The sequence below is a fragment of the Schistocerca americana genome, chromosome 5 (assembly GCF_021461395.2).
Source record: "Schistocerca americana isolate TAMUIC-IGC-003095 chromosome 5, iqSchAmer2.1, whole genome shotgun sequence".
Lineage (NCBI taxonomy): Eukaryota > Metazoa > Arthropoda > Insecta > Orthoptera > Acrididae > Schistocerca > Schistocerca americana.
Window position 1 is genome coordinate 416,188,227 of NC_060123.1, and position 17,408 is coordinate 416,205,634.

The window sequence follows — 17,408 nt, forward strand, 5'->3', positions numbered from 1 at the left end:
TGAAAGTTCAGGTTGTCTTCCTGGAATGTTTGCTTTTATATTTCTGTCTACACTTCAATATAAGCATTAACGTTCTCTTTGTTATTCTTGTCTACACCACAGATAAACCACATTTCAGTTTTCTAAGATAATAAAATAAAACTTCATTATAACCACACAAAATAAGAAATCTTATAAATGGTAAGGTTGACAATAGTGTCAGTTTTTCTGCATTGATAATTGTCTTCTAAATAATTTCAATATATCAGTCCAGTACCACATTCTCCAACAGACACAGTGCAAAGCTCTATTCATCCTTAAACATTTGTAGTTAGAAGATCTTCAGAATGTGAAATAGATGGCGAAACCCTTGGGAAAGAATTGTGATTTAGCAATTCATTTTATTTGGAAAAATAAAATTTCATTCATTTATATCTGCACCTTATCATTTGGCTTCCATGCAGAAGTATCGGGAAGATAATAGTTATCTTTGATGATAACTGAAATACAAGACCTGCTGCCATTTATGGTAAATGAAACCAACTGGCTTTATTGATACACCAAGACAAATATTTTAACCAGTGAATACTCAGTAGTCAAAGCAGAAAGGTATTATAGTTGAAAAACTATATTTCTTCTTGGGAATTTTCCTTCTCATACATGAGCATACATTCACCCAGAAGAGTATTTTTCAACACTTTAATTTTCTGTGAAATTATGCTCTGATATTTTGTGTTATTGTTGAGTACACTTCAGATCAGTAACAATTCTACAAGTACCAGAGAAAGTTCATTCATAATTAGGTACAATGTTGGCAAACTTCATTAGGTGTTCTAAACTGAATTTTATTCACAATGACAGATTTTTATTGATGAATGTCCATTGTAGTTAAAAGAACATTACTTTTTAAACAATTTATACCATCTAAATGCAGTAGATTTTTATGTCAAAACATGATATTCAAATTCAGTAATGTTTTTCTTGCTTTATGCTCATGAAACCACTTCATGAGTAGCAGTCCAGTTTATTTCAACTAATATACACTAATGCTCATAAATTAAGGATAATTGCAGAATGTGGCGCCACACAATGTGGCACTACACAAAACTGGCGCTACTAGCATAGGCACATACGGAACACCCACGACTTGGATCTGTAAGTCCACAGTATTGGTAATAAGTTGAGAAAACCATCCCATAACACATATGCTACAAAATGCCACTGTTTCCTGCACATGTACCCTGGCATTAATATGGGATATGATCACCATGCACATGTACACAGGCCGCACAATGGGTTGGCATACCCTGGATCAGGTGGTCGAGCAGCTGCTGGGGTATAGCCTCCCATTCTTGCACCAGAGCCTGTCGGAGCTCCTGAAGTGTTGTAGGGCTTTGGAGACAGGCAGCGATATGTCAACCAAGAACATCCCAGATGTGCTTGTTGGGATCTAGGTCTGGAGAACAGGCAGGCCACTCCATTCGCCTGATATCTTCTGTTTCAAGGTACTCCTCAATGTTGGCAGCTCAGTGGGGCCGTGCATTGTCATCCATCAGGAGGAAGGTGGGACCCACTACAGCCATGAAAAGGTGGACATACTGGTGCAAAAAGACATCCTAATACACCTGACCTGTTACAGTTCCTCTGTCAATGACATGATCGGGTGTACGTGCACTAATCATAATCCCACCCCACACCATCAAATCATGACCTCCATGCAGATCCCTTTCAAGGACATTAAGGGGTTGGTATCAGGTTCCTGCTTCACGCCGGGTGAAAACCTGGCAAGAATCACTGTTCACACTATACCTGGACTCATCTGTGAATCTAACCTGGGACCACTGTTCCAATGACCACGTACTGTGTTCTTGACATCAGGCTTTATGATCCCGCCTGTGACCATGAGTCAGTGGAATGCACCTTGCAGGTTTCCGGGTGAATAAATCATGTCTGTTCAGTCATCTATAGACTGTGTGTTTGGAGACCACTCTCCCAGTGGCTGCAGTAAGGTCCCGAGCAAGGCTACCTGCATTACTCCGTGGCCGCCTGTGGGCACTGATGGTGAGATATCGGTCTTCTCTTCGTGTTGTACACTGTGGATGTCCTGTACTGTAGTGCCTGGACATGTTTCCTGTCTGCTGTAATCGTTGCCATAATCTTGAGATTACACTTTGTGGCACACGGAGGGTCCAAGCTACAACCTGCTGTGTTTGACTTGCCTCCAGTCGCCCTAGTATTCTACCCCTCATAATGTCATCAACACGTGTTCTTTGAGCCATTTTCAACACACAGTCACCATTAGCACATCTGAAAATGTCTGCACACTTACTCGTTGCACCGTACTCTGACATGTACCAACACACCTCTGCGTATGTGGACTGCTGCCAGCACCACCATGCGACGACTGCAAATGAAATGCCCTGCGTGGTCATACCCTGAGGTGATTTAAACCCGCAAACCACCCACCAGAGCACTGTTTCACCATGTGTTAGCATTATCCTTAATTTATGAGCATGAGTATACTTCTTGACAATCAAGCTGTGTTATAAAAGAGAGGCATAATCTATATTGTCCATCTGCAGTTTCATACATGTGCATGAGATGGAAAAGTTTGACAGGGAGAGCTTTTGGCCTCTCAAACTCAACAATGAATTCAGTGGGAGCAGTTGACAGGTCTGTGAAATATTACACAAAGCCAATTTTTAACATTCATAACTTGTACGTTTTAATTGCCCAAACTCTCCACAGGCTTGTAAGAGATCAAATTAGCAGGATTTACTCTACCTCTGGTAGAGAAAATTTAGGAACTCATACAAAAGGGTTGAGAATAGGTGACAGAAGAAAGTACTTTGATGACAACAACCCTTTACCATTTACTGATATGCATTTTCCAATAGTTATTGTAAAGAAACATTTCAAGAAAAGTGTACTATTGCACAGGTCTGCTGTCCACTTGAAAAAATGGCGGCAAGTGTACACGTAACTTTAAACCGCTCTGCAGTTTTTGAGGACTTAATTTCAATCAAGTGTATTGTTTGTGACGAAACAGTGCTAAATGGAATTAGAATATGCGTGTTTAAACATAAATGGTGCCATTCACACTGCTATGCTCAAGATGATTTACAAATACAGTGTAAATGTGACATAGAGTGTAACGGCCGCGAGATCGCGAGTGAAAAGTGCTACACGGGAATAGAAGACAGCGTGCAAGACGAACTTCAAAAAGAACTTGACATTATAAAAAAATATATAAAAACAATGGAAAATTTAGTACTAACCATACGGGAACTGTCTGAATCGTCAAGGCAACAAGATCTCATTAATGCTAGCCATAAAATTCGTAGGTCTGCACAACCAAATGTACAAAGTGTAAACAGTACGACTGTAACTAGAAATATGAACGAACTGATCACTCAAAAAGACACAAGTGAATTAAACGCAAGAAAAGAAAGTGTTAATAGTGCATCTAGGGATAAAAATATGAACAAACTATCCACACAAAAATATACAAGTGGATTAAACGGAGAAAAATACAAGGTAAATATTCGTAAAGAAAAAAAAGTAAACAACCACGTTATGCATAAGCAAGGATACAAGCAACAGACATATAATTTTTCAGATAGTCATGGGAGAGGAGTTACGGAAATTATGAGAAGAAATCATCCAGACCTTAATGTAACAGGCATCATCAAACCAGGCGCGCCATTACGTGAAATTCTGAAAAACAGTGACAACATATTAATGACGGGTAACAGCTGCATCATAATAGGAGGCGCAAATGATGTTTGCTGTAATGAAACTTGGCGTGCAACGAGAATCCTAAAGGAAACAATCAAGAGGATGCCTCGAGTGCATTTCTATATTGTTAACATCCCCAGGAGACACGATCTGATGGAAAACTCGTGCGTAAACATTGAGATTGTTACAGCAAACAGGCTATTTGAGAAAATATGTCGAGGCTTCCAGAATACGACCTTCGTAGAGATAAACAGTGTTCACAGAGAGCACTTCACAAGACATGGTCTCCACATGAACGTAAAAGGGAAAAAGATTATCAGTGCCGAAATACTTAAATTTATTAATGAGTCATCTGTAATGGAAGTGTCTCCAATCCCAATTCCTCCAAAACAAGAGTTGTCTGTAACAGTGGAACCATCATTATCTGCAGTAGAGCTACAACAAACACCAGTAGCAACAGCAAAGGCTCAGATATTCTCAGCAGCAGTGTCAGATAAACCAATAGCAGCAGAATCACCACAATCATCAGCAGAGCTGTCGTCATCAGCAACAGCATCCAGAACAGCAGACCCCATAATACTACCTCAAGGCAATGAAAGTGCATGTGAGCAAAATATACAAAGGTCATTAGCCACAGCAGCTAACAAAGAAGGGCAGTCACCAAGTCGGGGAGCACAGGAGCCACCAGCAACAGCAACCACACAGAAGAGGTACCTGAGGCCTGGGAGATCAACAGCAGAAGCAGCTTCCAATCAAGACAGATGCCTGAGGACTAGGAGACCTGCTACACTAAGTGAGGATTTTTTATGGTACCGAGTAAGCAGAAAGAGAACATGGAAAAAGATGTAAGTAAAACTGTCCAGCTTAAATACCAGTGTGACAATAGTGAGAGGAATATAAACACCGGACAAAGTTACGATCCAGGTTTAATGACACAAACTGAAAAAAATCACTGCATAGTACCAGAAGCAAAGGGAGCAAGTGAAGTGCTTAGTATATTACAGGAAGGGGAAGTATTACATTTAAAGCCAACTGTTACTGAACCAACTCAGTGCATTTTAAAGGAAGATAATCAGAGTGACCAGTTAAAAATACCACTAAGGCTCATGCACCTAAACATACAGTACCTTAGAAATAAGCTTAGTATATTACAGGTTTTTGTAAATAAACAGTCACCTCATATAGTAGTGCTAACTGAGCATGGATTAAAATCTGATGAAATTATTTACTGTAAACTAGAGGGCTACTGCTTAGCAAATAGTTATTGTAGACAGCAACATAAGGGTGGTGGTGTGGCAGTTTACATTAGTGAGAATCTTGAGTACAAGAAATTAAACTATCTACACCAGTATGCTCTCTCTCTCACTCTCTCTCTCTCTCTCTCTCTCTCTCTCTCTTTCTCTCCCTGTGTGTGTGTGTGTGTGTGTGTGTGTGTGTGTGTGTGTGTGTGTGGTTTTTCTTCTGCTCCTTTCGAAATTTTGACTTGTCCTATTTTCATTGTACTGTTTAAGTATGTAATGAATCAAATGGACCAATGAATGAACGAATGAATGATGATTTCATCATGATCTCACCTATCACAGTTTCGAAAAATAATATGTGATCTGATAAATAAACTGCTCACTCCAAGCATCTTTCACAATAAAATGTGTTTGAGATAACAAACAAACTCAATGTTCTCTTCTCATAATTAAATCCTTACCAGTGCCTTCATTCTAATATTTATATTCAAATACTGGTGGCAGATCTTGAAAATGAGTGTAACAAGCCAATAAGTCTGACTTCCTGTCTTTATAGTAACAAATATAGCACAAAAGTCCACCAAATAGATCGAAAATCAATGTTTATTCAATGTCCATAAAATAAGGCAGCACAAAAACTTAAAACACCCCAACTGTCATTAAATGTAAAAAGATTTTTCCTCAGAAACAACCAAAAAAAATAAACCTCCTCAAAATGCAAGATAATTTATTTACTATACAAGTGTAAATGTAATTATGTTTTTCAGTCATGGCAGTGTAAAATACCATTAGTGTAACCATATTTCAAATATTCTCAGTTTAAACCAACTGTACACAAAGTTCATTCCAACAATGTAAGAAAAATTCTTAGCTCTTAGACAAATAATACACAAAGAATGCATTAATTCTGCCATGAAAATACACTTGAAAACGCTAAAAATGTGCACATAGCACCTACTAAGGAAAGACAGCAAGATAGCAGAAGATAACTTGAACAATTTACAAATTAATCAAAGAATGAATGTGGCACAGAAATCTGACATTTTGTAAAAATACACCACAATAGCTGGGGCTCTGTGTTCACCAGTCACATAGTATACAAATGAGTGTACAGTGCCTTCAATGCTTTGAAGCTAAGGTGTACAAAATTATCACTTTTTTTAAACATCCACATCTACTTCTGACATAAATATGTTTGAGTGCACGTGTTTTGATTTGCCATTACACAAACACATTGAAAATTTTTTAAAAAATGGTGTAGAATATGCATTCTACTTTAAATATTTCTTATTATCACTGCCCACTACATAGCTACTACTCAGTTTTGCACTTAACAAACACATAACATTTTCAAATTCCCAAGGTAACATTATTAGCTTTGTCATTCTTTTAATCAAATAAACGTTTTCATGATAGCTTGTGTTTCAAATAACACTTCAGTCTATAGTCTTAATTATGTTTAAAAGACCTGCAGTATCTTCGTTCAAAAAACAGTTGACATTCATGTTTGCTAATAATTCACATTTACTCAGGTATTTTCTTTTTGCTTTTCTTTTGTGATATTTTACCTACTTTTCATTCATATTACCTCTGCTTTTCTGGACATTTGTGTAAAATACGGGTACAACATCAGTAAAATCTCTAATTCATTTTCTGACATATTTAACAGTTTGCTGATAAAGATCTACAACTGTCAACCCTTCTACATTGAAAATTACATTTTTGTTTTTCATTTTCAACAATACAAATTTTTCAATGTCGTTTATCTATTAATTCTGCTTTACAATACTATTCTCAACAAAACTACTCTGTTCTCCCAATTGTTGTGCTCTGACTCTACTGCAAGATCTTCTTTAGTTCTGTGAGCTGGTTGCTAAAGTTTGACACCTCACTCCTCAAATTTTTTACTTCATTATTTGTAATATCAAGTTTATCGCCACTCTTCAACTGTCCTTAACTGTTACTTAGATCTCTTTTGTTTTCTCTGCACTGTTATGTAGTTTGCTTGTTACTGCCCCTATTTTACCACTGAAGTCTTAACTGAAATCAATTTTAATTGTTTTAAATTGTTACTAAGTTCATCAGATTCTTATCAAAAACCTTGCGAGTTCTTCAAGGAATTTCTTGTAATAATGGGATAAAAATTGATTAGCTTCTTCAATTTGACTTCCTGTACTGAATGGTTTTGCCTAACACAGCAATAATAAAAATGATGCATGTGTTTCTGTTTCTGCTACTCCACATAGAAATAGCAATTATTATAGTGTTAATATTTTTTGTTGTTGTCCTTGATGTTGATGACCCATGTGATTTACTCTAGTCATTTACTTTGTTTTACTTTGTCCATATGTGTAGTCATATTCTCTGCTGGTAATGCAGGTACTGATAGCCTGATCATTCAATACAATTTTGTTTTTGTTCTGATTCTCAAAACATATGTTCATCCTTTTGACATAGCATACCAGCTTCAATCCATTGTATTGTAAGATTTTGATACTTCTGTATATAGTCTTCAATAATCAATTTTTGTATCTGATTTTTGTCTAAAGGGTGATGTAGATTTTCTGTAAATAAACACCCTTTCCTTTTACAAGATACCTGGTATCCACATATAGCATTATCAAGACAGTTTTTTTATACTGGCTGACACATTGGAATTAATCTTCAACCTACACTGAAGAGTCAAAGGAACTGGTAACCCGCCTAATCTCACGTAGGTCCCCCAGGAGCACGCAGAAGTGCCGCAACACAAGATGGCATGGACTCGACTAATGTCTGAAGTAGTGCTAGAGGGAACTGACACCATGAATCCTGCAGGGCTGTCCATAAATCTGTAAGAGTATGAGGGGGAGGAGATCTCTTCTGGACAGCACATTGCAAGGCATCCCAGATACACTCAATAATGTTCATGTCTGAGGAGTTTGGTGGCCAGTGGAAGTGCTTAAACTCAGAAAAGTGTTCCTGGACTCACTATGTAACAATTATGGATGTGTGGGGTATCGCATTGTCCTGCTGGAATTGCTGAACTCTGCTGGAATGCACAATGGGTATGAATGGATGCAGGTGATCAGACAGGATGCTTACATACATGTCACCTGTCAGAGTCATATCTAGAAATATCAGGGGCCCATATCACTCCAACTGCACACACCCCACATCATTACAGAACCTCCACCACCTTGAACAGCCCCTGCCGACATGCAGAGTCCATTGATTCATGAGTTTGTCTCCTTTCCAGTCATCAACAGTCCCAGGTCGGTGTTGACAGTCCCAGGCAAAACATAAAGCTTCGTGCTGTGCAATCATCAAGGGTACATGAGTGGGCCTTCACCTCCAAAAGCCTATATTGATGATGTTTCATTGAACTGTTTGCATGCTAACACTTGTTGATACCCCAACACTGAAATCTGCAACAATTTGCAGAATGGTTGCTCTGCTGTCATGTTGAACAATTCTCTTCAGTCATCATAGGTCCCATTCGTGCAGGATTTTTCTCTGGCTGCAGTGATGTTGGAGATTTGATGTTTTACCAGTTTCCTGATGAAATGGTCATACAGAAAAATCCCTTCATCACTACCTTAGAGACGCTGTGTCCCATCGCTTGTGCACCAATTATAACACCACATTCAAACTCACTTAAATCCTATAACCTGCCATTGTAGCAGCAGTAATCAATTTAACAACTGTGCCAGACACTTGCTGTCTTACATAGGCATTGCCGACTGCAGTGTCATATTCTGCCTGTTTACATATCTCTGTATTTGAATGTGTATGCCTATAGCAGTTTCTTTGGCACTTCAGTGTATTTATTTCTACAAATACATACACAAATTTCTCATCCTGGACTGACACAATACTGTCTCAAAACTATCTGCAATACTTACTCAGGACTAACGCAACACTGACTGCTCTCTCATAGCTACTGCCACTGGTGCTTATACACTCCTGGAAATGGAAAAAAGAACACATTGACACCGGTGTGTCAGACCCACCATACTTGCTCCGGACACTGCGAGAGGGCTGTACAAGCAATGATCACACGCACGGCACAGCGGACACACCAGGAACCGTGGTGTTGGCCGTCGAATGGCGCTAGCTGCGCAGCATTTGTGCACCGCCGCCGTCAGTGTCAGCCAGTTTGCCGTGGCATACGGAGCTCCATCGCAGTCTTTAACACTGGTAGCATGCCGCGACAGCGTGGACGTGAACCGTATGTGCAGTTGACGGACTTTGAGCGAGGGCGTGTAGTGGGCATGCGGGAGGCCGGGTGGACGTACCGCCGAATTGCTCAACACGTGGGGCGTGAGGTCTCCACAGTACATCGATGTTGACGCCAGTGGTCGGCGGAAGGTGCACGTGCCCGTCGACCTGGGACCAGACCGCAGCGACGCACGGATGCACGCCAAGACCGTAGGATCCTACGCAGTGCCGTAGGGGACCGCACCGCCACTTCCCAGCAAATTAGGGACACTGTTGCTCCTGGGGTATCGGCGAGGACCATTCGCAACCGTCTCCATGAAGCTGGGCTACGGTCCCACACACCGTTAGGCCGTCTTCCACTCACGCCCCAACATCGTGCAGCCCGCCTCCAGTGGTGTCGCGACAGGCGTGAATGGAGGGACGAATGGAGACGTGTCGTCTTCAGCGATGAGAGTCGCTTCTGCCTTGGTGCCAATGATGGTCGTATGCGTGTTTGGCGCCGTGCAGGTGAGCGCCACAATCAGGACTGCATACGACCGAGGCACACAGGGCCAACACCCGGCATCATGGTGTGGGGAGCGATCTCCTACACTGGCCGTACACCACTGGTGATCGTCGAGGGGACACTGAATAGTGCACGGTACATCCAAACCGTCATCGAACCCATCGTTCTACCATTCCTAGACCGGCAAGGTAACTTGCTGTTCCAACAGGACAATGCACGTCCGCATGTATCCCGTGCCACCCAACGTGCTCTAGAAGGTGTAAGTCAACTACCCTGGCCAGCAAGATCTCCGGATCTGTCCCCCATTGAGCATGTTTGGGACTGGATGAAGCGTCGTCTCACGCGGTCTGCACGTCCAGCACGAACGCTGGTCCAACTGAGGCGCCAGGTGGAAATGGCATGGCAAGCCATTCCACAGGACTACATCCAGCATCTCTACGATCGTCTCCATGGGAGAATAGCAGCCTGCATTGCTGCGAAAGGTGGATATACGCTGTACTAGTGCCGTCACTGTGCATGCTCTGTTGCCTGTGTCTATGTGCCTGTGATTCTGTCAGTGTGATCATGTGATGTATCTGACCCCAGGAATGTGTCAATAAAGTTTCCCCTTCCTGGGACAATGAATTCACGGTGTTCTTATTTCAATTTCCAGGAGTGTATAATATCCAACAATTACCAAAGCTTTCTATGTATTATTTGAACTGTATGTAATTAAACTTACAGTTGAAATTCCTCATGAACCATGGACCTTGCCGTTGGTGGGGAGGCTTGCGTGCCTCAGCGATACAGATAGCCGTACCGTAGGTCCAACCACAATGGAGGGGTATCTGTTGAGAGGCCAGACAAACGTGTGGTTCCTGAAGAGGGGCAGCAACCTTTTCAGTAGTTGCAGGAGTAACAGTCTGGATGATTGACTGATCTGGCCTTGTAACACTAACCAAAACGGCCTTGCTGTGCTGGTACTGTGAACGGCTGAAAGCAAGGGGAAACTACGGTCGTAATTTTTCCCGAGGGCATGCAGCTTTACTGCATGGTTAAATGATGATGGCGTCCTCTTGGGTAAAACATTCTGGAGGTAAAATAGTCCCCCATTTAAATCTCCGGGCAGGGACTACTCAAGAGGATGTCGTTATCAGGAGAAAGAAAACTGGCATTCTACGGATCGGAGCGTGGAATGTCAGATCCCTTAATCGGGCAGGTAGGTTAGAAAATTTAAAAAGGGAAATGGATAGGTTAAAGTTAGATATAGTGGGAATCAGTTTAGTTTGGTGGCAGGAGGAACAAGACTTCTGGACAGGTGACTACAGGGTTATAAACACAAAATCAAATAGTGGTAATGCAGGAGTAGGTTTAATAATGAATAGGAAAATAGGAATGCGGGTAAGGTACTACAGACAGCATAGTGAACGCCTTATTGTGGCCAAGATAGATATGAAGCCCACACCTACCACAGTAGTACAAGTTTATATGCCTACTAGCTCAGCAGATGATGAAGAAATTGGAAAAATGTATGATGAAATAAAATAAATTATTTAGATAGTGAAGGGAGACGAAAATTGAATAGTCATGGGTGACTGGAATTCATCAGTAGGAAAATGGAGAGAAGGAAACATAGTAGGTGAATATGGATTGGGGGTAAGAAACGAAAGAGGAAGCCGCCTGGTAGAATTTTGCACAGAGCACAACCTAATCATAGCTAACACTTGGTTCAAGAATCATAAAAGAAGTTTGTATACATGGAAGAAGCCTGGAGATACTGACAGGTTTCAGATAGATTATATAATGGTAAGACAGAGATTTAGGAACCAGGTTTTAAACTGTAAGACATTTCCAGGGGCAGATGTGGACTCTGACCACAATCTATTGGTTATGAACTGTAGATCAAAACTGATGAAAATGCAAAAAGGTGGGAATTTAAGGAGATGGGACCTGGATAAACTGACTAAACCAGAGGTTGTACAGAGTTTCAGAGAGAGCATAAGGGAACAATTGACAGGAATGGGGGAAAGCAATACAGTTGAAGAAGTGGTGAAGGCAGCAGAGGATCAAGTAGGTAAAAAGATGAGGACTGGGAGAAATCCTTGGGTAACAGAAGAAATATTGAATTTAATTGATGAAAGGAGAAAATATAACAACGCAGTAAATGAAGCAGGCAAAAAGGAATACAAATGTCTCAAAAATGAGATCGACAGGAAGTGCAAAATGGCTAAGCAGGGATGGCTAGAGGACAAATGTAAGAATGTAGAGGCTTATCTCACTAGGGGTAAGATAGATACTACCTACAGGAAAATTAAAGAGACCTTTGGAGAAAAGAGTACCACTTGTATGAATATCAAGAGCTCAGATGGAAACCCAGTTCTAAGCAAAGAAGGGGAAGCAGAAAGGTGCGAAGGAGTATATAAAGGGTCTATTCAAGGGCGATGTACTTGAGGACAATATTATGCAAATGGAAGAGGATGTAGATGAAGATGAAATGGGAGATATGATACTGCGTGAAGAGTTTGACAGACCACTGAAAGACCTGAGCCGAACCAAAGCTCCAGGAGTAGACAACATTCCATTAGAACTACTGACAGCCTTGGGAGAGCCAGTCCTAACAAAACTCTACCATCTGGTGAGCAAGATGTATGAGACAGGCGAAATACCCTCAGACTTCAAGAAGAATATAATAATTCCAATCCCAAAGAACGCAGGTGTTGACAGATGTGAAAATTACCGAACTATCAGTTTAATAAGTCACGGCTGCAAAATACTAATGCGAATTCTTTACAGATGAATGGAAAAACTAGTAGAAGCCGACCTCGGGGAAGTTCAGTTTGGATTCTGTAGAAATCTCGTAACACGTGAGGCAATACTTACGCTACGACTTATCTTAGAAGCTAGATTGAGGAAAGGGAAACCTACATTCCTAGCATTTGTAGACTTAGAAAAAGCTTTTGACAATGTTGACTGGAATACTCTCTTGCAAATTCTGAAGGTGGCAGGGGTAAAATACAGGGAGCGAAAAGCTATTTACAATTTGTACAGAAACCAGACGGCAGTTATAAGAGTCGAAGGACATGAAAGGGAAGCAGTGGTTGGGAAGGGAGTGAGACAGGGTTGTAGCCTCTCCCCGATGTTATTCAATCTCTATATTGAGCAAGCAGTGAAGGAAACAAAAGAAAAATTTGGAGTAGGTATAAATCCATGGAGAAGAAATAAAAACTTTGAGGTTCGCCGATGACATCGTAATTATGTCAGAGACAGCAAATGACTTGGAAGAGCAGTTGAACGGAATGGACAGTATCTTGAAAGGAGGATATAAGATGAACATCAACAAAAGCAAAACAAGGATAATGGAATGTAGTTGAATTAAGTGGGGTGATGCTGAGGGAATTAGATTAGGGAATGAGACACTTAAAGTAGTAAAGGAGTTCCGCTATTTGGGAAGGAAAATAACTGATGATGGTCGAAGTAGACTGGCAATGGCAAGGAAAGCATTTCTGAAGAAGAGAAATTTGTTAACATCGAGTATAGGTTTAAGCATCAGGAAGTCGTTTCTGAAAGTATTTGTATGGAGTGTAGCCATGTATGGAAGTGAAACATGGATGATAAATAGTTTGGACAAGATGAGAATAGAAGCTTTCGAAATGTGGTGCTACAGAAGAATGCTGATGATTAGATGGGTAGATCACGTAACTAATGAGGAGGTATTGAATAGAATAGGGGAGAAGAGGAGTTTGTGGCACAACTTGACTAGAAGAAGGGATCGGTTGGTGGTACATGTTCTGAGGCATCAAGGGATCACCAGTTTAGTATTGGAGGGCAGTGTGGAGGGTAAAAATCGTAGAGGGAGACCAAGAGATGAATACACTAAGCAGATTCAGAAGGATGTAGGTTGCAGTAGCTACTGGGAGATGAAGAAGCTTGCACAGGATAGAGTAGCATGGAGAGCTGCATCAAACCAGTCTCAGGACTGAAGACCACAACAACAACAACAACAACAACAATTGAAATTCATATGCCTTCATAAAATTTATTACAGGATTTAATTTGACAAATGTTGATAACAAGTTTGGCATAATTAGTATGTTGAAATAAACCAGTTTTTACATCAAAATTACATGAAATATTCATGATAACAATAGACTGACTACATCCTTTAATTACTTTGGAATTACACCATGAATTTTGATACTGACATGATGCTGATATCTTTGCATTGAGTTCTATCTTTATTACCAGTGCTTTTTTCCTTGTTCTTACATAGAATATTCTCAGACTGTATTTGCATTTGGTCTGACTTGTTCTGATTTTGCAGTACGCTACTTCTATAAATTAATTGGATTTGTATATAATGCACCTAATTTCATCATAAGTTAATTGGCTTTCATAGACATAGTAAGTGTAAGACAATACAAATGAAAGTTCTACATGTATATGACTTCACGTAAAGAATGCATGATAGTATCACAATCTCCAGATATATGGTATCATTCTGTTCATTTTATACTGTCCCATTCTTCTACATTACAAACGTCACAATATTAAATAGATAATCTGAAGTATTTAACTACAAATAAGTAAAAAATAATCAGGGAAAGGAAGTTACAGATGATTAGTTGAACAGTTGTGGTACATTTGGAGATTTCTTGAGCTTACTGTTTCAAATACCACTCAAGAATGACGCTTGCAACAGCCTGAAAGGTTGATTAGTACTAACCATATGTGGTGTTTCAGTACTCAAAAGAAATTTTGTATACAAACAGTGGCTACAAAAGCATACATTAATGTGAATTATTTGTCCTTTTTTTTACTATATTTATTGCTGTTGGGAAACAGTGGACTGACAAATTTGAGGTTTTGTAATGTTACTTATAATCCGTCTTGATTGCATTTTTTTTTTTTTTTTTTTTTTTTTTTTTATTCATATGACCCGTTTCGGTTCATTCAGAACCATCTTCAGATCTGTAACAATAATGATATTAATTTACTATTTCACGGAAGCAACTCATTTTCATCCTATCTAATCAACATCAAATGTTCCAGAACGTACCTGATATTTCAGTTACGGGAGTAACACATCCAAATCCAGCAACTTTCGCGTGCTGCATCACATAAAATAGGATGAAAAAGAGTTGCTTCCGTGAAATAGTAAATTAATATCATTATTGTTACAGATCTGAAGATGGTTCTGAATGAACCGAAACCGGTCATATGAATAAAAAAAAAAATTTGCGATCAAGACGGACTATAAGTAACATTATAAAATCACTGATTGCTGTTATCCCATCAGACATTACGTCTGTTTTTGCAAAATTTGAGGTTATTTGTATTTTAGGCACATTAGGCATCTAAGTAATATTAGCTACATATTTTCGTGAAAAATTAATGTACTTACCTACTTAAGCACTCTCACATTTTATTTTACTTGTAGGCCTGACACTGCAAGTTGATAGAGGTACTAAATATCAAACTGTCAAGGGCTTTGGAACTGGATTTACTGACTCTGCTGGGATTAATGTATTTTCCCTTTCACCAGATGCTCAACAAAATCTCATGAGGTAATAATAGCTAACGTTAGAATTATTTAAATACATTTATTTGTTACTTATATCCATATTTTATGGACCATATTCTTTGTGAAGGTAACAAGGTAGTAGATTCCACTTAAACAGTCTGTTGTGAAAATTTATATAAGACAATATTCAGGATATTTATATGCACTGTCTATCTAGTCAATTTCATTTCCATTAATTCCCTCAGGGTCCTTTTTAGAGTAAATGTTTCTTACAGATGTAATTGCTGAATGGTGATATGCCCAGTAGCAGCAATTAGTGAAAAAACTGTGGGAACTTGGAGAGCACAGAGGGTAACAATAAAAATACATTTGGCCTTTTTCGTCAAAACCTGGGAAGCTTGTTCAATAACAAATAGTAAATAACTATGGGAAATTAAAAAATCTAAAGATATTTCTACAAATGTGTTACCCATAACAAAGAATTATGCAGAAGTCACAGAAACCAAACTGGTGTCCCCTGACTGATGCAAGCCACTGTAACATCACTGCAGTGACAATATAAGGGTAGAGGGTCTGGCTATATACACAAAGGAGGAATCAAGTTTGAGGTCAAAGAATTAATCCAGTACTCCACTGAACAGCCCTTTGAGTGCTTTTGTGCAGTAATGTACTTGGTGACATATGAGGCAGTGGTTCTTATAGTTAACAGACCTCAGTATAAAACATTTTTACATTCACCAGGTAGTTAGAGTGCTACTGAGACTTAGTAGAAATAACTGGGAAGGAACTGAATGTTATGGTTTCAATATCCATATCATCTTGCATAATGCTGACTGAGAGGATTTATATGTACTGAAGTCTAGCTTAAGTTTGTTCCTCGTGGTTACATAGTCAACGGAAACAAAAGTACATTACCTAATAGTGACTGCTAATCTATTCAGAATCCAACTGTCTTCAATGAAGTAGATATGAGCTCTTTAATAAATGGTATGTCTGAACATTATGATTAAATTGTGGCAATGAAATATCCTCATTAAACAAGTTCAGACCTTTAACAAATATACAACGCTGAATGTTTTATATTTATGATGAGTCATAATTATATTTAATTGCTGTACACCTTTTAATCCTACTGGAGTAAATAAAAATTGAATCAGTAAAAACAAAAAATACACAGCAATTTCTGAAACATCCTTGATAAACCAATATTACTGTGCAAAATGCCCACAGGTCAAATAAATAACTAGGCCTAAATAAAAGAGGAACTAAGATACAACTTCACACATTCTTGTTATTGGGAGCTATGTGTCACAATATTTCCACCTCTTGACAGCCTGTTTCTAGTGGTGAAAATTTCTCCTGTCATCTGGATTGGAAACCATTTACCTTCATGCATATAGATTCATTGACATTATGTCTGCTACCAAGGATTTATTTGTATCTGTAGCTGTGCTGTGATTGCAATATGGCATTTAATATGACTACGTTAACAAACCAGCTGCATAGTCATATTAGCCATTTTCAAACTGTGGCAAACTGCGAAACCATCCGCCTAGTTACTGAATACATTGCACAAAACAACACCAAAAATTCAGCAGATGCTTTGAGTCCAGGTGGAAACACTCCCTCCAGGTCATCCTTTGTTTTCACAATAATCCTGACCTGTACCTTTATTAAGTTGCCCACTTCCCCTGTATTGATGTCACCCTTCGTCTCCTGTCATTTTATATGCCATTCCTCCTGTATCCTGACATAGTGTTTTTTTTTTTGTCCCAAACTTTCTCCCTCTCTGTCATTCTCTCCTTCATGCTCCAGCATTATTTTATGATTATTAGCAAATCTTAGCAATTATTAGCAGATCTGCATATTTTTTCATTGATTGTATCAATACCCATTTGTACTGTGATATAGTGTGAAATTTGAAACATTTGAGAGTGCCACAATAAATTCGTACTGTTACCACCAATTGTAGGCTTAAACCTACTTGTGATCTTTTAAAATTTTTGAGAACAATAGACCTGTCCTCATTCAAAGCAATCATTGTCTAATTTCATTGTATAATTAAGTGAGAAATAGATTATTTTTGAGAATTTTCAGGCACTCACAAGACTGTAGTTTCATAAGTTATCATTGTGAGTTCCTTGGTTACATAACTTATTTCGTAGCAGATCAGTGTTTGTGGTTCACAGTTACTGCCGAAGAATTCATCACCCCTGAACTTCCTTGTATATCAATGCAAATAAAT

At 39.2% G+C, this 17,408-nt stretch overlaps 1 protein-coding gene across 1 annotated transcript in view; it reads left to right on the forward strand.

The window, feature by feature from the left end:
* Positions 1-17,408, forward strand: part of LOC124615771 (lysosomal acid glucosylceramidase-like) — a 240,052-nt gene that overhangs the window by 94,135 nt on the left and 128,509 nt on the right. The window contains exon 4 of the mRNA XM_047143870.1: positions 15,080-15,206. Coding sequence (XP_046999826.1) covers positions 15,080-15,206 — 127 coding nt within the window. The remainder of the gene's footprint in view (positions 1-15,079; positions 15,207-17,408) is intronic.